At 48.4% G+C, this 23,115-nt stretch overlaps 1 protein-coding gene across 2 annotated transcripts in view; it reads left to right on the plus strand.

Annotated features, from left to right (window-relative positions):
- LOC105473898 (inositol polyphosphate-5-phosphatase D) overlaps window positions 1–23,115 on the plus strand; it is a 152,759-nt gene that overhangs the window by 85,542 nt on the left and 44,102 nt on the right. For both annotated transcript variants that reach the window (XM_071073577.1, XM_071073578.1), the window contains 7 exons: window positions 3,861–3,941; window positions 4,066–4,137; window positions 5,196–5,319; window positions 16,065–16,171; window positions 19,494–19,596; window positions 21,380–21,576; window positions 21,982–22,099. In XM_071073577.1, the coding sequence (XP_070929678.1) occupies window positions 3,861–3,941; window positions 4,066–4,137; window positions 5,196–5,319; window positions 16,065–16,171; window positions 19,494–19,596; window positions 21,380–21,576; window positions 21,982–22,099 (802 nt within the window). The remainder of the gene's footprint in view (window positions 1–3,860; window positions 3,942–4,065; window positions 4,138–5,195; window positions 5,320–16,064; window positions 16,172–19,493; window positions 19,597–21,379; window positions 21,577–21,981; window positions 22,100–23,115) is intronic.

A 23,115-nucleotide genomic window follows, 5' to 3' on the forward strand; every position in this document is an offset into this window, starting at 1 on the left:
TGGCTGGCCTGGGGGATGGGGGAGACCTGGGTCTGCCCTGTGTGAGAAAGGAGAGCCAGTAACCTCCCTTGGATGGTTAACCTGCCTTGGAGCCCCACTTCCTTTGTTTTGAAAAGTGCAACTGAAAAGCAAAGTGAAAAAACTGGGTCAGCTGATGTAAACCCTCAGGCCAGTCTAGCCATTCACAGGCTAAGCTGTGAATTCTATCCTCAACCTCGACACTGGTGACATTTGGGACTGGATTGTTCTCTGTCATGGAGGACTCCTGTGCACTCTAGGAGTCCTCCACATCCTGGCCTTTACCCATGAGATGCCATTAGCATCCCCCAGCTGTGACAACTGGAAATGTCTCAGACATTGCCAAATGTCCCCTGGAGGGCAAAATCACCACCAGCTAAGGACCACTGGCTAGCCCCCAATTCAAATATCAGATCTATACTAGCTGTAAACTCACCACTTTGACTCTATTCCCCCATCAGCAAAACAAGGATTAGAAAAATCAAGACATGTGAAGATTAGATGACTTAATATATTGAAGATGTGCTTGGCACATCATAAGAACTCATCAAATAATCATTAGGCAGAAGTATGGGGAAAGCTTCAGCATTTTTCTAATACTTTTTGTTTGAAGCACAAACGCCCAGTTTGTCAGTAACTTCATTTATGCTAAGATCTTGTCAGATCTCGCCTCCCAAAAGTCACAAATCCAAAGAGAGAGCTGGTGGGGGGCGGGGGACCTACAATTGCATGGTGACCACCGGGGGTGAAGGCAGGTCATTCCAAATGTCCTCTACTGTGGAAAGAAGGAGGCTTGAATCTGTGTTACCATTTCAATTATTTATGAGATAAATAACCCTAAAACAAGGGAATCCTACACTATCCCATCTCCTGACCAGCTTTTCTTCTCAACCAACAGGCAGCCCTTCTGTTGTCCCTTGCCTGAGTCTTAGCGCCACCCCTTCAAGCCACTTCCCTCATTGACAATAACTATAGAAGAATTGTGAGTTTTATTAAGAAGCAAGGGAAAGACCAAAAAGTGGTTAGAGAAAGCACTGACAATTATTAACTGCTGTGATGGTGGTAGTGATGGTTATTGGGACGGGGAATGGTGTGGTGTCTAAGGGTGATATAGATGGTGATGACAGAGATCATGGGAGGGCTGGTAGGAGTGGAGGTGGTGGTAATGATGGTGATGGTGATGGTAGAGGTGGTCATGATCATGGTGAGAGTGGTACAGTTGAAGATGGTGGTAGTGATGGTGATGGTAGAGGTGGTCATGATCATATGGGAGTGATAGGGGAGGAGATGGTGGTAGTGATGGTGATAGTGGAGGTGGTCTTGGTCAGGGTAGGAGTGGTAAGGGTGGAGATGGTGATAGTGATGGTGATGGTGGAGGTAGTCATGATTATGGTGGCAGTGGGAGTGGTGGAGATGATAGTAGTGATAATGGTGGTGAAGGTGGTCATGATTATGGTGAGAGTGGTAGGGGTGGAGATAGTGGTAGTGATAGTGATGGTGAAGGTGGCCATGATGATGGTGAAAATAATAGGTGTGGAGATGGTGGTAGTGATAGTGATGGTGGAGGTGGTCATGATCACGGTGGGTCTGGTAGGGGTAGAGATGGTGATGGTGATGGTGGAGGTGGTCATGATCATGATAAGACTGGTGGGGTGGAGATGGTGGTAGTGATAGTGATGGTGATGGTGAGGGTGGAGGTAGTCATAATTATGGTGGGAGTGGTGAGGGTGGAGATGATGGTGGAGGTAGTCATAATTATGGTGGGAGTGGTGGGGGTGGAGATGATGGTAGTGATCATGATGGTGGAAGTCGTCGTGATTATGGTGAGAGTGGTGGGGGTGGAGGTGGTCATGATCATGGTGGGAGTGATGGGATGGAGATGGTGGTAGTGATGGTGATGGTGGAGGTGTTCATGTTCATGGTGGGAGTGATGGGGTGGAGATGGTGGTAGTGATGGTGATGGTGATGGTAGAGGTGGTCATGATCATGGTGAAAGTGGTAGGGTTGAAGATGGTGGTAGTGATGGTGATGGTGGAGGTGTCATGATTATGGTAAGAGTGGTAGGGGGGAGATGGTGGTAGTGATGGTGATGGTGCAGGTGGTCATGATCATGGTGGGAGTGATGGGGTGGAGATGGTGGTAGTGATGGTGGTGGTGGAGGTCATCATGATCATGGTGAGAGTGGTAGGGGTGGAAATGATAGTAGTGATGGTGGAGGTGGTCATGATCATGGTGGGAGTGATGGGGTGGAGATGGTGGTACTGATGGTGATGGTGGAGGTGGTCATGATCATGGTGGAAGTGATGGGGTGGAGATGGTGGTACTGATGGTGATGGTGGAGGTGGTCATGATCCTGGTGGGAATGATGGGGTGGAGATGGTGGTAGTGATGATGATGGTGGAGGTGGTCATGATCATGGTGGGAGTGATGGGGTGGAGATGGTGGTAGTGATCGTGGTGTTGGTGGTGATTGTGGTAGCCATGCTGATGACTCTGGTGGTGCTATTGAAGGGGATCCCGTTGATCATGGCAGTGCCATTGATCATTGTGACAGAGGCAGCAGTGGTAATGGAGGTGGTGATAGTAAAAGTAGTTTATTAAAGTAGCCGGGTAGAAAAACTGAGGTCAAAAGCAAGTGCAGCCTGGCTGCTATATTCAGCAAGGGGTGAGGTAAAGGGACATCACCTGGCTGGTGATAACCCTGGTTCCATTCTGCTTTGTGTTCACATCAGTCATACATGTATCTGACTTTCTCATTCCACCTCTTATTATTAACTTAATAAGGTATGAATAACTTAATAAGGTATCTTATTAACTCTACATTTCCACACCTGGCAGCATGTCTAACATAGAATAGATGCTTTGTAAATGTTTCTTCTGTGAATAAGTGCATAAGACCATGCACTTGGCATCAGGCAGACAGGATACATGTTTTGCTCTGCCATTTACTAGCTGTGCAACCTCAGACAAGTTAGTTCATCTCTCTGGGCCCTGTATATACTGAACAACTTTACTGAGCATCTTCGTTGGCCAGACACTGTTCTGAGCCCCAAGGCTGCAGTACTAAATACAGTCCTCTTGATCTCCATTCTCATGGAGCCTCCATTCAGCAGGGAAGACATACAGTGAACACATATTGGAAGGAGATAACTTTAGCTGGTGGTGACTGATATGGAACAAAACAAGGTAACTTGATAGAGGTGACCTGGCAGCTATTTTAGACAGGGTGGTCAGGGAAGACCTCCTTGTGAGGCTGAGACCTGAATGATGAGGAGGTGCCCCTCCCAGGGGAAATTGAGTCTCTGGAGATTCCTCAGAAGGGAAGCTCAAGGCAGAACTGACTTGAAGATGAGAGTGGCTCGGATCTTGGTGGGGCAGTGGAGGGGTGGAGTGCTGCATCATATAGGACCTCAGAGGGTAGGGAAGGGGTCAGGATCATTTTCTCCTCTACATGGAGAACTGTACTGGGGTTTCAAGCAGCAGGCTGGGTCTATTTTGGGAGTAGGATGGGAACACCATGCAGGAGGTGTAGGAGGGAGGAAAGGTAATATGCAAGGACAGTCCTCGAGTTTTGTTTAAGCAACGGAGTGGGTGAGGTGAGAAGCACCGGGGGAGAGACAGATTTAGAAGGAAGAAGAAATGAAGATCTATTTTTTGGCCATGTGAATTCTGAGAAGATTGTAGAGATCCCTGTGTCCTCATCTGCTGGAGGGGATAATAATAGAACTTGTAGGGCTGCGGGGAGAGTGAAATGGGGTGAGGTGCGGAGAGCACCCAGTGCGTTGCCTCTCAGTGGTTCGGGTTCAGTGATGCTGCCCTGATCTTCTTTCCCTCCTTTCCCAGGTTCCTGGTGAGGCCAATCCCATCAACATGGTGTCCAAGCTCAGCCAACTGACAAGCCTGTTGTCCTCTATTGAAGACAAGGTACGTGTGGGGCTCCCGTGGCTTCTCTTCGTCCCATCTTTGGTCCCCTCTTTGCATGGAGAATGTCCAGATGTACAGGCTCGATGTCCCCTTGACCCTCTGAATCTAACGCTGCTGCCCACAGGTCAAGGCCTTGCTGCACGAGGGTCCTGAGTCCCCGCACCGGCGTTCCCTTATCCCTCCAGTCACCTTTGAGGTAAGTGGCCGTGGGACAGCAGAGCCTGGGCTTGGGCTCCACAGCTGGGTAGAGAGACATGTTCTGGTTCCTGTGGAAAGAGGGACTGAGGCTTGAGCTGGGGAAGAGCAAGGAGCCCAACAGCCAAGAATGGCAGTCAGTGGACCTGTGTCACTGTGACGGTGGTTCAGCGTCAGAACGGGCACCCAGAGGTGACTGGGAAACCGCCTTCAGAGAGGCACTGCAAGGGAGGAGTGTCTCATTGGCCCAGGCACCATGTAAACTTTGTCCTTCTCAAATGGCAGAGATGAGTGATATCAGACAGGGCTGCAAAATACTGCCTCAAGTGGGTGGGGAATTCAGAAAAACAAAACAAAACAAAACAAGACAAAAAAACGTGCAACTCCTATGATTTCCCTGAGAATGACTGGATTAGACCCTCCAGGCTTGACCCAAAATGTGTTTTTCTTTACAATCCCCAGAGATTCTAGTACATTCAGCCCAGCACTGGTCCCACATTCAGGAATCCAGTATGAGACCCACACCCCCTCCCCCCCACACACTTTCCCCACCCCAAAGTCCTTTCTAGACCCTGTGATAATCCTCTATTAAGGTAAATTTCCATTTTCTGAGCATGCGTACACAACTGTTGTGGGTTTTTTTTTTTCTATCATTATCAGTAAATGTTCAATCAGTGGTTGTAACAAGGCCTGGGAGTTTAAATCTATTACTAAAATCCTTTCCGGAAGTAGGTGACACATCAGATTAATGAGTGTTCTCAAAGTCATCAGTGAATGAACCATTTCCAGCAATTTGTCTGTTTCCACCAGCAAACCTGTTGGCAGAACGGCTCCCCTATATACAGTGGACAAGGGGGGTGCCCCGAGAGTCTCTGTGATTCCTGGGAGATGCCTGTGGAAATGTGCATGTGCACTGCTGGGGCAAGAGAAGCCCAATGGCCCTACGAAGAACGCCCACCAGAGGTTGCCCAGCCATGTAGACAAGGGGCTCGGGCCGGGGGAGCCTTGCAAAAGCCCAGGCAGAAAATCAATGAGTCACACATCTCTTCCCCTTCTAAGGTGAAGGCAGAGTCTCTGGGGATTCCTCAGAAAATGCAACTCAAAGTCGACGTTGAGTCTGGGAAACTGATCATTAAGAAGTCCAAGGATGGTTCTGAGGACAAGTTCTACAGCCACAAGAAAAGTAAGACCCCTTGCGCACATCAACCACTGGCTCTCACCTGCCTGTGGAATTCCTGCCCTGTCAGCTCACCTCTCAGAAGGCCTGCCCTGCAGGTCTGTCTTCCGCAGGCATGCACGTGTGCGCGCGCTTCTGTGTGTGTGTGGGTGTGTGTGTGTCTTCTCTTCCCCACCAGGACTCAGTCTGATCCATGCTATCACCTCTCAGTGCCAGGCACAAAGCCTTGCACAGATGAGGTCTTGTTGACAATTGGATAGTGTCTGTAGCACAGGATAAACTAAACTGTGAGTACATGGACTCTGGAACGAAACTTCCTAAATTCACGTCCCAGCTCTGCCACTTAGCAGTTGTGTGACCTGGGACATGTCATGACCAATGTAGCCCTCAGTTTCCTTATCTGTAAAATGGGGATGATAAAAAGTACTTGAATAATATGCATAAGGCTCTTTAGACTAGAGCCCAGCATGTAGTCGCCACTTTGAGAGTCACCTGTTATTAGCAGGTTCTGAGAACCATCAAATCAACTCATCCATAAAATGGAAATTCTTCACACGGCAAATGCATGTAGAGAAGCTGCAGTGGGGCAAGACAAGGGGATCCAGTGCCAGCAGGACAGATGAGGCCCCTGCCCACGTGGGATTTATATTCTGGTGCATTGAGTAGCCGATAAAGACTCAAATACATCTGTCAGTACAGATGGATGATCTGTCAATACAGTGGATGATCTGGCTACGAAAAGTGCTACAAAGAAAACAAAACAGGGCAATGGGGTAGAGGTTAACTGGCAATAGGGGATAGTGTAGAAGGGGCAGACAGGGAAGTTTCCTCTGAGTAAGAGGCACATTGGTGGAGACCCCAAGGCTGAGAAGCAACCAGTCGGGCAGGGGTCTGAGGGAAGAGCATCTCAGCTGGCAGAGCAGCATGTGCAAATGCTGGGAGATGGGCACTGGGGCTAGCAGGCCAGGGCCCAGGTTCGGGAGGCCAGGCAGGGTGTCAGGAGGCAGGGGGGTAGGCAGTGCCCAGTGCGGGGCCACATGAAGCTGGAGAACAGCAGCAGACAGAACTGGGGGTTGACGAAAGCGTGAGAGTTTCCTGAGCAGCCTCCGGTTCTGGCTGATGGCGAATGGACATCTTTCTTCATTTGGGTGGCCAATGAGTTCCCCTGAGAAAACTGATCAATGCGTAGACCCTTCCCTCAGATAAATCCCAACCTTCACACAACAGTTTGCATCCCTTGTCAGGTTTTAAGACCACTATGAAGCCCCCCAAGTCCCTGTGGCTACAACATTTTTTATTTAGTGTCTCAAAGTTCATTTAGAGGGGCATGGTTAAGGTTGCCACACGTAGCAGATAAAAATACCGGAGGCCCAGTTAAATGTGAATTTCAGATAAACAACCAATATAGTATATGTATGTCCCATGCAATATTTGGGACATACTTATATGCAACAGTGATTTACAGTTTTTCTGAAGTTCAAATTTAACTGGGTCTCCGGTATTTTATCTGGCTTCTTCAGGCATGATCAGCATCTTTTTTTTTTTTTTTTTTGAGACAAAGCCTCACGCTATCTCCCAGACTGGAGTGCAGTGGCACAATCTTGGCTCACTGCAACCTCCGCCTCCCAGGTTCAAGTGATTCTCCTGCCTCAGCTTCCCGAGTAACTGGGACTACAGGACCACCACCACGCCCAACTAATTTTTTTATTTTTAGTAAAAACGGGGTTTTACCATGTTGGCCAGCCTAGTCTCAAACTCCTGACCTCAGGTGATCCATCTGCCTCGGCTTCCTAAAGTGCTGGGATTACAGGTGTGAGCCACCGTGCTCGGCCATCTTTGTTCTTAGTAAAGTAGTATGCACTAAGTGTGGGGAACTGGGAGGACCTTGGCAGGGCCTGTGCATTCAGAGTTCTCACTGTCTCTATGTCCTTGGAGATAGGATGTTCTGACCCCCAGGTATAGGGAGGGCTCCTCTCGCATGAGGGTCTGTAACCTGCTTTAGAGGAATGTCAGAGGGTCCTTCCTGCACCTGCCATTGCTCAAATTACTTCAGCTTAAAATATTCAATATGCTTAGGATGCCCTATTTTGGAATAATGCATCCTGAATCCCACTGATAGCACAGTGGGGTGCTAGTAGCCCAGCCTTGAGTCCCAGGTCAGCCACTTGTGACTTGGGTCTGGTGTCTTCTCTCTGGTCCTCAGTTTACTCTTCTGTAGAGCAGGGATAGTAGTAGCATCTTGCAGGGCTCTCATGAGTCTTATGTGGGTGAACATCCAAGCACCTGGTGCCCAGCCTCCAGGGAGTGCTCAATACGACTGACTGTCACCACCACCACCACCGTTATTATTACCCTTCCAGGGTAGCGGTGAAGGAGACTGATCTCAGGGAACTGCTGGGGGTGACATCATAGTGGTCATAGTCCTGCAGAGGGGAGCTCATAGCATCATGGCGGCCCTTGTGTATAGTGGCAAGTTGGGCAGGAGAAATGGGGAGTCGCTGATGGTTTGAGCAGGAAGGCTGTGTGGAAGGTGAGCTTAGAGTGGTGGTTTCCTCTTATCTGTTGATATGGTTTGGCTGTGTCCCCACCCAAATCTCATCTTGAATTGTAGCTCCCATAATGCCCATGTGTGATGGGAAGGACCGGGTGGGGAGGTAATTGAATCACGGGGGCGAGTCTTTCCCATGCTGCTCTCATGGTAGTGAGTAAGTCTCACGATATCTGATGGTTTTATAAAGGGGAGTTCCCCTGCACAAGCTCTCGTGCCTGCCACCATGTAAGACATGACTTTGCTTCTCCTTTGTCTTCTGCCATGATTGTGAGGCCTTCCCAGCCATGTGGAACTGTGAGTCATTAAAACTCTTTCCTTTATAAATTACCCAGTCTTGGGTATGTCTTTATTAGCAGCATGAGAACAGACTAATATATCTGTTAAGGAGAGAGGGGTGGCCCCAACTTGGATAAGAGGAGATGGAAACGTAAGAAGAGTGAAGATTGTCAGAGCACCTGATTACTAAAAAACTTAAGATTGAAAGAAACACCTCCCAGAGTCTGAGAAGTGCTGTGAACTTTTGTTGGTTTAACGCAACAGACATTTGCGTAGCATCTTCCATGGGCCAGCCCTTCATTGTGAACACTTCCTCTAAGGGTTTGCTGTGGAGAAGGGAATGCTGGTACATGGGCAGGTATTAGAATGTGCTCCAGGGGGAGGTTAGTCCCCAGGGAGGACTGATTAGCTCTTTTGAGGAGTAAGGGCAGGAGGCTTCACACCACCGAGGTGGCTCTGACTGGGATTTGAAGGATGAATAGGATTTTGCCAAGCATGAGGCAGGGGAGGGCACTGGGACTGAGAGAATGGGGTGTGCAGGGAAAGGGACAGGGCATTAGTGAAATCACGCATTACATGTTGCTCATCTCTCTCTGTGATTCTGGAGAGAGAAGCAGCTGGGCATGCCGTCCTGGGTGTGAACAGAGCCTTGAATGCCCGAGTAAGGATTGGAGCTGTTGCTGCTGAGAGGTGGGTATTCTCCTTTGTGGAAACAGATCAGGGATGGGTGAAAGAGCTAAACTAGAGATCACTGGCCCTAAGAAAACCCAGCTCTAATTAAGAATAGCTATGCGTGGGTGCAGTGGCAAGCACCTGTATTCTCAGCTACTTGGGAGGCTGAGGTGGGAGGATCACTTGGAGCCAGAAGTTTGAGTTCACCCTGAGCAACATAGCAAGACCCCATCTCTAAAAATTAAATAATAATAATAATAATGCGCTATTTCAGAGAAGGTTCGTGAGCCCTGAAGAGTGTGGATGCCCACGGACTGCCAGCCCACTCTCCGGGACTGTGCCCACCTGGCTCTAGTCCTCCTGCCAATCCAGGATGGTGGAGCCTGACTTCCTCTCTGTGGTGACACCTGTCACATCAGAGCACAATTGACTGCTCACAAACGCCCTCCCCCTGAAAAGGGAAAGCTCTTTCCTTTATACACCCTGGAATTTGCAGGCCCCAGCTTGGGCCCTGGGGCTCAGCAAGTGCGTGCTCAGGGGTTGCCAGTTGCCTGAGGCACTTGCAACTGTCATCCATCGTGAATCCCAGTTCAGTCTCCTCCCTTTAATGTGGGCTTCACAAAGGCTGGGATGTGGATTTTTTGGTTGTTGTTAACCACTAAATCCCAGAGCCAAAACAGTGCTTAGCACAGAGTAAGTAATCAGTAAATGGATGTTGAGAGAATGCACGCATGAATCAGTGAATGAATGCAAGAATGAAGGAACACACACAGGAATGAGAATGAACGTAATAATCAATGAACGCACGCATGAATGAGAGAATGAAGGCAAGGATGAATGAATCTATGTATGAATGAGCGAATGTGTCCTAAACCAGGTGAGATCATACAGTTCTCATGGATGCATGTTTAAGTGGCTTCTTTATAGTTGGTGCTGAAAGGCAGTGTGGTTCAGGAGTGGGGGCTCTAGGTAAACTGGATGCACGTGTTGGTTCCTTGACTTGCTAATAGTATGATCTCAAGTAAGCTACTTAACTCCTCAAAGCCTCAGTGATGCCTCCACAAGACAGGGGTTCCTACAGGGGTTGCTGTGAGAGTTAATGGGGTAAGGTGTGTCCTTAGTGCAGAGTCTGGCTCATGGTGAGTTTCCAGCCATGGTTATTATGATAGAGTGGCGCTCACCTGGAGGGAATCTGTGGTTGCAAGAGTTGGAGCTTCCTTACCCTATTTTGATCACCATGTTCATGAATAGCTTTGGCATCATGGCCTTCTACACATAGGGAACAGCCAGTTGCTGTATGTTGAAATCATAAAATAGTCATGCTCTGAGTACCTGCTATGCACATGCCAGGCTTTGGGATGCGGAGGTGAACCAGCCAGCCGGGGTCCTAGCTTTCAGGAAAGTTGCATTCAAGTCAGGGCAAAGGAGAAAATAAGCAAACACACAAATATACGAACCAGGAATGTGTCAGGGAATGATAAACTCTAGAGCTGGGGATTTAAATAGAAAAATATGATAATAATAGGGAAAAGCCTTTCTGAGGACATGCTGTGCCATTTAAACCGAGACCTGAGTGTCAGGAAGATGCTGGCTATGCCCAACCCAGGCAAAGAGGCCACTGGGCTCAGTTCCAAGGCAGGAGCAAGTATGGCATGTGAGACGGCTGGACAGCCAGGACTCAGACGAGGCTGAGGCTGGACACGGGCCAGGCATGTGGGTTTGCTGAGCCAGAGTCCTGGGCTCACGTTCCTTCCAAATGCAGCAAGCCACCATTAGGAGGTTTCCAGCTGGGGGGTGGCGTGATCCCACCTCAAAAAGATAACTCTGGCTCCTGTACTGAGAACAAACTATGGGAAGAGAGGAAGAGTGGAGGCAGGGACACCAATTAGGAGGCCATGATAGCAGCCAGGCAAGAGGCGGTGGCAGCTGGAGATGGGAAAAGGCGAATGGAGTGGGAATGTTTCAGAGGTAGACCAGCCAGCACCCACTGATGGATACCATGTAGCAGGACAAGGGAAAAGGAACTTCTAGTGTTATTTCACTGGGAAGGTGCGGCGCTGACTGACCCCGATGGAATAATAACCCTGATCAAACAAGATGTCACATCCTGGAGGCAACCACACAGTCCTTGCAAACAGATGGCAAGGAAATTCAGGGGAAGGAGACATGGCCTGATCACAGCAGACTGGAAAAGTCTCAGGGCATTTGGTTAGCAGTGGTAGGAATCGGATCGTGGGATACTTACTGAGGTGCAGACGAGGCTGATGTGATTTCCCTTTGGGGAGGCTTCCAGCTCAAAGTGATGGTTGAATGCTTGCTTGCTCTGTCACCATCTTCCTTCTGGAAGGCAAAACCCATAGGGAAAGAGAGAACGGGAAAGCAACAATGTTCTGAAAGCCGGAAACGAGATGGATAGCAAGAGTCACTTATAGGAACCAAAAAACGAAACCCTAAGCAGGTGGAAGGAAAAACGGAGACACTGACTCACACAAAACCCACAAAGGGCTCAGGAGCTAAGAGCCTCGGGGACCCCGAGAAGTGGGGTGAAGGTGGGGTTATACGGAGCAGGATCAGATGGAAGTCTGTTTAAAGAGAGTTCAGCCCAACAGAATCCCCCTCCACTCTGTGTAGCCAGTGGCTCCTCCTCATTCCTTTGGCAGAAGATTGGATATTCTTCTTTGGAGAAGGTGAAGGGCTGGGAGATGCCAGGCCTGCTGCAGGCAGGAGAACCTACCAAAAACAGAGGACTAAGGGACGGTCACTTGCTGAGTGCTGAGACCACAGCCTTCTTCCCTGCCCAGCTCCCAGGATGCGGCTGGCTCAGCCCCACCCTCCCCAGGCAGGAGTTAGAAGTCTTCTCGGGGAACCTTGATCAGCCCAGGGGCAAATACAGAAAGGTGTTGCCATCACGCAGTTTCCCCAGGATTCAGCCCATCAGACCACCCTGTGGAGAAGCCCTGCTCGACACACCCCACCTCACTGTTGGACACAGAGACAGCCAAGGATCACCAGACACTGGAGGGAAGCTGGGGACAGGAGACAGGGGACACAAAGACAAAACATTTGGAGGGATCAAAATCTTTTTTTTTTTTTTTTTGAGACTGAGTTTCACTCTTGTGGCCCAGGCTGGAGTGCGATGGTGCGATCTCAGCTCATAGCAACCTCCGTCTCCCGGGTTCAGGTGATTCTCGTGCCTCAGCCTCCCAGGTAGCTGGGACTATAGGCATGCACAACCACACCTGGCTAATTTTTGTATTTTTAGTAGAAATGAGGTTTCACCATGTTGGCCAGGCTGCTCTCAAACTCCTGAGCTCAGATGATCTGCCTGCCTCGGCCTCCCGAAGTGCTGGTATTCCTGGACCAAATAGGGTCGGGCTGCTATTCCTTGTGGCCCAATAACAAGATGCAGATGAACATCTTGTTACTGAGGAAGAGAGTTTTTATTTTCTGTAACTGGTTACAGGGAGAAGGCCTGGAAATTATCACCAGACCGACTCCAAATTACAAAGTTTTACAGAGCTTATATACCTTCTCAGCTGTATGTCTATATGTAAGTGTATATTCATCGAAAGATTTATACATGTATACATATAATTTATACATTATATAAATTAAAAGAAGTGACTAACTTCTTTTAATTTATAACTAAGGTCTGAGTCCTGAAGACCTTCCTCTGGAGCATCAATAAATTTACTTCATCTAAATGGGTCCAGGTGCTGGGGTGATTACCCTTATCTTATCTCCTGCTACATCACGGAGGTTTGTGGAGTTCCTTCAGACCTCCAATAAACTTGTTAAATCCTAAATGGGTCCTGTTAAGAATTCCTTGCCTAGGCAAAGCTTTTGATGGGCTTTTGGTACGTTCCAGCCTTTGCATAAGGGCACTGGCTTTTAATATTTAACTTAACCACTCAGCCGGTACTGAAACAGTTGTTATGGAGGCCTGCGTGAGGGAGGCCTGGCCTGCCACACCGGGATTGCAGGCGTGAGCCACTGCACCCAGCCTCAGAGGGATCAAATTCTATAGTTAAAAAGAAATGGGCCTGTGGAATAACAGAATTATATCTAGAAAGGAATAGTAAGAGAATAAAATGGAAGTTAAAAAAGAGGAGGAGGAAGAGAGAAGGGGGAAGAAGGGGAAAGTGAAAGGAAGGACAACTCTGGGGCAATAAAAAAAATTATAGCAGTAATTAAATAAGATAAGAACCCAATGGAAGGGTAGAAAGATACAGTTCACAAAAGTTCCCAAAAGGCAAAACAAAAGGAAAAAGTGATGGCAAATAGGAGAGGCAAGATTTTTACAGTTTAAAAGACCAGTTCAGGGCTGGGTGCAATGACTCACACCTGTAATCCCAGTGCTTTGGGAGGCCGAAGCAGGTGGAACACTTGAGGTTGGGAGTTCAAGACCAGCCTGGCCAACATGGTAAAACCCCATGGTAAAATCTCTACTAAAAATACAAAATTAGACGGGTGTAGTGGCGTACACCTGTGATCCCAGCTACTCAGGAGGCTGAGGCAGGAGAATTGCTTGAACCCAGGAGGCAAAGGTTGCATTGAGCCAAGATCCACGACTGCACTCCAGCCTGGGCAACAGAGCAAGACTCCATCTCAAAAAAAAAAAAAAAAGAAGAAGACCAGTTCAGGAGGCCCAATTCAAAATAATAAGTGTCAGTAAGAGAAAACAGAGTGAGAAAATTTATTAAAGAATTCAGGAAAGAGTCTCAGAACAGAGTAACACTTGCCTCCAGGTTGAAAATGGCCAAGTGCTCACACAACACAGAAGGCCCACACAACCCCGGAAAGTCTCACAGCGCTGGGCTCCAGGAAAAGAGCCTAAAAATGTTCAGAGCGAAAGACAGATTACACCCTGTGTCAGGGGCCCCACAAGACCACCCCCAGGTTCTGTGATTCCCTCAGAGAATTCGCAGGACCCAGCCAGCGATCATCTTCACAGATCTGACGTATTACATTGAAAGGATACAGAGCAAAATCAGCCGCGGGAAAAGACACAAGCGTGGGGTGAAGTCTGGAAGAAACCAGGCACAAGCTTCTAAGAGTCTGAGTGTTAGGAAGATGTTGACTGTGCCCAAACCAGGGAAAGGGGCCATTGGGCACAGTTCCAAGACAGGAGCCAGTGTGGCTGGTGAGATGGCTACGCGGCTGGGGCTCAGACAAGGCCGAGACTGGGCAGGGGCCAGGTGTGTGGGTGTGCTGAGCCAGAGTGCCAGGTTCACGCTTCCTTCTTCTTTTTTTATTTGAGATGGAGTCTCACTCTGTCGCCAGGCTGGAATGCAGTGGCACGATCTTGGATCTCTGCAACCTCTGCCTCCCAGGTTCAAGCAATTCTCCTGCCTCAGCCTCCTGAGTAGCTGGGACTACAGGCACCCACCACCATGCCTGGCTGATTTTTTGTTTTGTATTTTAGTAGAGACAGGGTTTCACCATGTTGCCCAGGCTGGTCTTGAACTCTTGAGCTCAGGCAATCCATCCGCCTCAGCCTCCCAAAGTGCTAGGATTACAGGCATGAGCCACCGCGCCCGGCCCACGCTTCCTTCCAAGTACAGTGAGCCACCATTAGGAGTGGCTCAACTCTTCTGTGGAGTCACATAGGACACACTTCCCTCCTCCCCCAGTGAGGTGTGACAACATGTGTGAAATGTGGTTGTTAACTGGGGACTGGTCACGTAGACACCCTCTACCTGGCAGGTACCCAGATTCCAGACTCCCCAAAGGAAAACAGGTGCTCAGCATAAACCATCTTGTTTGTACAAACAATGTAAGGCACAGCAAGCCACTCATCAGCTGTGGGAATGGTGGGAGCCCTTCCGAAATTTAAGTTCCCAGATGACAGCAAAAAGCCAACCTTTCAAGCAAGCCCTTCCAAGGACAGCAGTCTCAGACCTGCTGTCCTAACTCTTTTCTGAACAAGAGAATCAGAACAGCATTGTTTCTCCAGCAATCCCGAAACAAGGTTCCAGAGTCTGGGGGATAATTATTTCAAATTTGGAGTTCTGTCAGTTAAGTGTGAGGGTCGAATTTTCAGACACACAAGGCCTCTAAAAATGTATCACCCATTCTTCCTTTCTTGGAAAGCTACTAGAGATGTTGCTCTGCCAAAATGAGGGTGTAAATCAAGAAGAGGAAGACATGGGGTCCAAGAAATGGGATTTAATATGAAAGAGAGAGAGAGAGAGAGAAAAATAAATGTATTCCTGGATTATGAAGGCCCCAAGGGAAAGGCTGTGCCTCAGGCCTAGAGGTCACCAGTCCAGAGAAGACCCAGAGGCTCTGGGAGAGGCTCCCTCAGGACAAAGAAACTGATGAAAGTATTTGGTCACATGGAAAAGAGAGTTACAAACTGGGGAAGAATTAGAAACCATAAAAAAAGTATGGCAATTACTAACTCCAGGAATAACAAAAAGTTGTCTAGAAAAAGAGAAACAATCAGGGCTGGTCTGTCAATAGCATTTCTATAATCAGAATAACAAACACTGAGTACTTATCTGGCCAAAATTATGATATAATTGTTAGAAGGATGATGTGGGGACTGAAATTATGCATTGGCAGGGAGTCAAGGCTGGGAAGCAGGTTGTGTGTGTGAAAGAAAGTTAAACCTTCATCTTCCATAGTGGACAGTCAAAAATGTATTAGGACATAATGAAAACTGAAACATTAGAAAGTAGCAATTTAAGCATTTTTTTTTTCAAGAAACAGTAAAATTCCAAAAGAATCCATTAAGAGAGTTGAAATTGGTTGCCTACAGGGAGCTGGACATTGAAGGGAGGTTGGGTTGCGGGGGACTATTGTTTGCAAAAACCTATAGAACAACTTGACTCTTTTAATTGTTGATGACAGTAAAATGTAAAATCAAATTTAGATGTAAATTAAAAGCAAAGCAAAAGAAAGAAAGGAGGAAGAGTAAGAAAGAAAGGAGGGAGGGAGAAGAGGAAGAAGAAGAGGAGAAGGAAGAAGAGAGAGGGGAAGGAACGAGGCAGGGAAAAAGATGAAAAGACGATCATGCTGTCTCTGCTCTGGCCAGGCCAACTCTTGCTTGTTCCAGACCTCACCCTCCCCAAGCATGAGCCTCTCTTGGGAAGAGCAGCTGGAAGCAGAGGGAGCTAGGAGACCAGACACAAACTTGGGCTCAGCTGAGGGATGGGAGTTGATAGTCAGGTGCCTGGAACATAATGGAGACTGTTCATATTGGTTGAATGAGTGGATGAATGAATTAATGAATTTCTTTTCTCTTAAGTCCTGCAGCTCATTAAGTCACAGAAATTTCTGAATAAGTTGGTGATCTTGGTGGAAACAGAGAAGGAGAAGATCCTGCGGAAGGAATATGTTTTTGCTGACTCCAAAGTAAGTGACAGCAAACTTCTAAAATGGGCTGTGAGGTAGGGAGGGGACACATGCGTTTTGAGGCTCGCTGTGTGCCAGGGAGTGTGCATCATTAGCTCACTCAGTTCCCAGAACAACCCATTTCGTAACTGGGAAAGGTGAACTTAGAGAAGTTGAGGACCATGTTCCAGGTCGGCCTGGATTTGAGCTGTCACCGTCTCAGGAGCAGGGAGGCTTCCCACTTCGCCCAGCTGCCTCCCAGCCTCGAGGCCACATCCTTTATCACCCACATCTAACTCAGCCCCACACCTGGAGGGAAGGCTTTTAGCTTCCCTGGGCTGGGCTTGGGAAACTTTTGGGACACTCCTGGATGGATGGATGGATGGATGGATTGATTGATTGATTGATTGATTGATTGACTGACTTGAGACAGAGTCTTGCTTTATCATCTAGGCTACTGCAGTGGCATGATCACAGCTAACGGCAACCTCCACCTCCTGGGCTCAAGGGATCCCCTGACCCACCTCAGCCTCCTGAGTAGCTGAGACCACAGACACACACCAACAGCTAATTTTTTATATTTTGTAGAGACAGAGTCTTGCTGTGTTTCCCAGGCTGGTCTCGAACTCCTGGGCTCAGGCAATCTTCCAGCCTCCACCACCCAAAGTGCTGGGATTATAGATGTGAGCCACCCCTGGATTTAAATCTGAGTCTCGACTGGAGCTCCAACCCAGAGACTCATTTCAATACTTTGCCCAACTCTGCAGAAGAAAGATGCCCCTGCCAGGACGGGTTCCTGGGGCAAGAGGTGCTGTGGGCCACTGGGGAAACCCAGGCTGGGCCTCTGTGCCCCCAGAGTAGGTTCTTTGTGACCTCACCCCTCATCTCAGAAATTCGAACCAGGGGCCAAAACACATCATCGTGGCCTCATTCATTGTTCTCTGCCGTGCAGCTCATGTGAAGCAGTAAAAATGGATTGCACCAGCCTGAACAACATAGTGAGACCCCATGTCTACAAAACAAAAAAATTAGGCCAGGCGCGGTGGGTGCCTTATGCTCGTAATCCCAGCACTTTGGGAGGCTGAGGCGGGATGGTTGCCTGAGACCAAGAGTTCAAGACTAGAGTGCAACATGGTGAGACCCCATCTCTATGAAGAAAAAAAAAATAGTTGGGTGTGGTGGCATGAGCCTGTAGTTTCAGCTACTTGGGAAGCTGAAGTGGGAAGATTGCTTGTTCGAGGCTGCAGTGAGCTGTGATCACACCACTGCACTCCAGCCTGAATGACAGAGCAAAGTCCTGTCTCAAAAAAGAAAGATTGCAGAGCGATAAGGTTGTCCATCACATCAGGTGCTGGCTGACATCTCACATCAGGGACCCCCAGCAAGGCCAAGGGACAAGGGCTTCTGGTGCAGGCCCACAGTGATAGCTCCCCACTGAATGCCCAGTCCCCGCTCCTACTTTCACCTCCAAAGCATCGGGGGTGGGCTGGTGGGAGGTCTAAGGCGTCCAGAGCCATCAGGAGTAGTAGGGAAGGGTCTGGGAGAAACAAGAGAATGAGGCCCAGACAGGTGGTGGGAGATGGAGAGAAAGACCGCCAGGCTGGAATGCTTTCTGAGCACCTGGGCATAGGTCCAAACACCAGCTCTGCCCCATTGCTGTGACCTCACAAGGACTGAGGCACAGGAATAAATGGAGGCAATGAATCGTGAGCCACTCTCAACTCGAGGCAGGTTACAGTAAAGGTGTCACTGTGACATCTTTGTGAGCTGGTGTCTTCAGGGAGGACTTACTGAGATTTGCAATTATGAGGTTGAATCACGTAAAATTTCTGTCTTTGCAGGTTGAAATAGTCAAACACTGGTCATGTCATATGTTACAATCTGAAATTTTGTGTAGCTTTGTTAAAGTCAGCCTGCTCTGTTGATTGCATGCTAAGAGAGGGCCAACTGAGGCTGCTTGGTACCCCACTGGGTACCCCAGAAAAATAGGCAAAAAATATTGAGGAGGCTATGAAAGCCTTCGTGTCTTCTCTTCTTTTTAATTAGTTTCTTTAATTTAAATTTTCTTTCATTACATAAGTAATCTATTCTCCTTGGTGAAGACATGGCAAACACAAACAAGCAAATGTTTAAAATAAAAACACCCATATACCACGAGTTAATCTGGGACTATGCCCCTTCCAGATGTTTTTTAATCTTCTCTTTCTTTCTTTCTTCATTCCCTTCTTTCTTTCTTTTTCTCTTTCTTTTCTTTTCTGAGACAGGGTCTTGTCCAGTTGCCCAGGTTAGAGTGCAGTGGCAAGATCATGGCTCACTGCAACCTCAACTTCCTGGCCTCAAGTAATCCTCTCACCTCAGCCTCCTAAATTGGGAGGGACTACAGGCATGCACCACCATACCTGGCTAATTTTTTTATTTTTTGCAGAGGCAGGGTTCCCCCATGTTGCCAGACTGGTCTCAAACTCCTGGGCTCAAACGATTCCTTCTGCCTCAGCCTCCCAAAGTGCTGGGATTATAGGCATGAGCCACTGTGCCAGGCCCAAATGTTTTCTTAAAAATGCAGTGATGCTATTCATACCATTTGTCAACTAGATTTTCATACTTAACAATATATATTGTGGCCATCTGTCCTTGTTGGCAAGATAGTTCTGGATCACACTTGTTAAACACTATGATATTCTAGTTTATGGATGGTCAATAATACTTTTTTTTTTTTTTTTTTTTTTTTTTGAGACAGAATCTAGCTCTGTCACCCAGGCTGGGGTGCAATGATGCGATCTTGGCTCACTGCAACCTCCACCTCCTGAGTTCAAGCAATTCTTCTGCCTCAGCCTCCCGAGTAGCTGGGATTACAGGCGTGCACCACCACGCTTGGCTAATTTTGTATTTTTAGTAGAGATGGGGGTTTCACCATGTTGGTCAGACTGGTCTCGAACTCCTGACCTCAGGTGATCGACCCGCCTCGGCCTCCCAAAGTGCTGGGATTGCAGGCGTGAGCCACCGTGCCTGGCCCTCTAATACGTTATTAATGAATCTCCTAAGGCTGGACAGTAAGGTTGTTTCTGATTTTTTTCTGTACTGAGGCATGTGCTGCAGAGCCGAGACAGGGTTGGACCTCTGTGCAGCTCCTGATTACCTTATTAAAGTCACAGCCTTGCAGGGGAATGTCTGGGCCAGAAGCCACTCGCTTAAGACTTGGACGCATGTTTCCAGGTTGCTGTCCTGGAACTTCATACTGATTTACGCTCCTCTCAGTTTTCTTGAAGCTGACCAAGTCCTTTGCAAAGTGTCATGTGCAGGGAGGCAGAGGCCTTTCTAAGTCTGTCTGCCCTTCCATCCCTAGAAGAGAGAAGGCTTCTGCCAGCTACTGCAGCAGATGAAGAACAAGCACTCAGAGCAGCCGGAGCCTGACATGATCACCATCTTCATCGGCACCTGGAACATGGGTGGGTCCGCGTGCCCCCTCCCTGAAGTTGCCCCCTCTGCTTCTGCTTCCCTGACTCAGGCATCCTCAAGGTGGGGTGGAGTGACAACATCCATGTCCCCTTCCTTCCTGCCCCAGGGCCCTGTCCCCAACCCCCAGCCTACCAGCACAGCCTCCTTCCTAAGGAATTCCACCCTTTTCCTGAGATGATGGGTAAGAAAAATGAGCTTTGGGACTATTGTACCCCAACAGCAGCTGGGGTAGGTTACTCTATGTGTCCAAACTGGAAAGTTGTAGGGAAAGAGTCTGAATATCTAGGTGAAGAGGTTCATGGGTACCCCGCCAGCCCTAGGCAGCTCACTAAGGGGCCCCAGGCCTGAAAGAAAGAAGTCCACCGTTGAGCAGGGTTGCCAGATTTCTCAGGAGAGAGACAGAAAGAGAGATAAGTAGGTAGGTAGACAAAGGATGCCCCGTTATATTTTAATTTCATAGAAACAAATTTTTTCAGTATATGTTTAGCTACAAACAAATACTGAACATATATGCTAAATAGACATTATGCTGAATATATAGTGTATATACATATGCTAAATATATAGTATATAAACATATGCTAAATAAATGTAATTATTATATTAAATATAAATTATACTAAGTAATATTATTTAGTTTAAGCATACAGTTAATAATATACTAAATATATGCTAAATATATTTTATATTAAACATATATACTGTATATTTATATACTAAACATATGCACGCTACTAAATATAAATAATACTAAATAATTTTTTAGTGTAAGTGTTCAGGTAGAAATAAATTAGATAGAAGACATCTAGATAAACTTATTCTAGAAACTACCGGTTTATCCGAAATTGGAATTTCACTGGGCATCCCGTGTCCCTTACCCTTTGTCCCAAGAGGAGTCTGGGAGGAAGAGGGTGATCAGCGGCCGGCAGGGGCCTCTTGGAAGTGAAGTGGCAGCATGTCACTTGTGTCCCAGAGCCACAGCAGCCCTGGAGTAGAGCTCCAGGATGTCCTTGACACAAAGGCAGGGGGTGCCCTTCCCACACAAGAGTGTGGAAGGAGCAAGCTGAGGCTATGCTGCAGGAGGGCCGAGACCCACCAGCCCGGGAGTTTGAGCACCCGCGTTGAGCCACAGTCCATTTACTCCAATGCGTGGCTTCTCTGCACTTGTAAGGCAAGAAACTCATCTCTTTGAGGAACAAACATTGCTCATCCTTCAAGGGCACTGCAGGGAGAACCGTTCAAAATTTCTTGATTGAGCTGCTTCAACTCAGTTTTGAAATGGGAATGCAGAGGAGTTTCTATGCTCTCCAGTTTCTCTGGCTCACACCCATGCATCTCTCCACTCTGGGCTGGGATCTGCCTTGCAAGGGAGCCTTTGTTGTCTCCCAACAATGGGTTAGAAGTCACCATCCAAAACTTGTCAGTCCCCTTGGCTGTCTTGAGAATAGGATGTGAGTTCCTTGAGAGACAGAACTCAATTATCGTAGCCTCAAAATGCAGGACAGCATCTGACATCAGGGGATCTTCTGGTGTTTCTATACCTTGAAACTTAACATTATGTTTAAAAAGAGGCTTAACTGAGCTCTAGCCCTCACCGACACCCTGGGTGAGGTTGGCGCCCAGGCATCCATCGCAGGCATTTCTTTGGGCTGCCTGGATGGTCTTGTGTGACGATGTGACCTCCCTCACACTCCCACCCTCTGTTTTGAATTCTCCTAATGCTTTGACTCGATGTGCCTTTGACTCACTTGGTGTTGGGTTTTGCTGTTGAAGGTAACGCCCCCCCTCCCAAGAAGATCACGTCCTGGTTTCTCTCCAAGGGGCAGGGAAAGACACGGGACGACTCTGCCGACTACATCCCCCATGACATTTACGTGATCGGCACCCAGGAAGACCCCCTGAGTGAGAAGGAGTGGCTGGAGATCCTCAAACACTCCCTGCAAGAAATCACCAGCATGACGTTTAAAACAGTGAGCAGCTGGTGGTGCCCCGGGTGGGGTTCCGGGACGGAAGCTTTGCACAGCTGGGCTGTCTCAGAGGCAAGGGCAGGCTCAGCCTATCAGCTCTCAGTTTTCAAGGATGTCTGGGGGCCCCCACTGAGAGGTGCGTCTATATTCAGAAATAAATGGGATCCGTGGGGTATTGCTGAAAACCACTGAGTCCTCTATCTTCCCACCCTTGGTCAGCCCCGGTTCTCATCTTTAGGATGCTTTGTCTCACCTATCACACATCGCTGGGAGTCCCCCGAAGGGTTGGGATTACAGACGGGGTACCCCACACCCAGGGGCTGGGACTGGGGCTGGGTGTGAATCACTGTGCCCTGGTTCACACCCTACACTTAAGGGCCGAGTATTGCAACGTTGTTCTCCCACCAGGTCGCCATCCACACGCTCTGGAACATCCGCATCGTGGTGCTGGCCAAGCCTGAGCACGAGAACCGGATCAGCCACATCTGTACTAACAACGTGAAGACAGGCATCGCAAACACACTGGGTGAGCGAGCAGGGCGGGGACCCTCTGCTCCTCCCATACCCTCTGCCTCAACTCACGTGACCATGCCATCCTGATCCCACCAGTAGTTCCAGAGTCTCACGTTCTCAGCTCCCCCCTCAGTCCTCAGCAAATAGGGGTGGTTGGTCTCCCTGGCTGAAACTCACTCAGGGTCTACACCAGCGCTCCTAGGGATCTAGCTAAAATGCAGGTTCTGACTCAGTAGATCTCGGGTGGAACCCAGGGTTCCAAGTTTCTGACAGGTTCCCAGGTGACTTCAGCACTGCTGGTCAGCCCGTGGGACCCATTTTAGGTAGCGAGAACCTAAAACAGGGATTGGCCAACTTTTGCAGGAAAGGGAAGGGCCTGATAGTAAGTATTTCAGACTCTGCAGGCCAGTCAACACTACTCTCTGCCTTTCTGGCGGGAAAGCAGCCATAGTCAACCCAGAAAGCGAATGGGAGTGGCTGTGTTCCGGTGAGACCTTCCTTACCAGCACAGGTGGGAGGTGGCTGGCTCCCGCCCTCGGTCCCTGTACACCAGGTTGGATCCGGAAACGCTGGTGTCAGTGGAGAGTCTCTGGCTTCAGAGAGCAGTAACAAGGGCAAGAACTCTTTATGAGTGTAGGGGTGCAAGCCTGTGTGTGTGAGTAGGTCTGTGTCTGTGAGTTTGTGTGAATGAGAGCGTGCATGTGAGTGTGTGAGCCTGTGTAGGTATGTGAGAGTTTATGGATGTGTGTTTGTGAGCGTGTTTATGTGAGTCCATGTGTAAGCGTACCACCCCATATCTATGAGTGTGTGTCTATGTGTGTGAGTCTATGCATGTGTTTGAGTGTGTGTTTATGATAGTCTATGTATGTGAGTCCATGTGTGAGTGTACCACCCATATCTGTGAGTGTGTGTGTGAGTCCATGCATGTGTTTGTGAGTGTGTGTTTATGTGAGTCTATGTATGTGAGTCCATGGGTGAGTGTACCACCCCGTATCTGAGTGTGTGTGTGAGTTCATGCATGTGTGTTTG

This window comes from Macaca nemestrina, chromosome 11, assembly GCF_043159975.1.
Source record: "Macaca nemestrina isolate mMacNem1 chromosome 11, mMacNem.hap1, whole genome shotgun sequence".
Taxonomy (NCBI): Eukaryota; Metazoa; Chordata; class Mammalia; order Primates; family Cercopithecidae; genus Macaca; species Macaca nemestrina.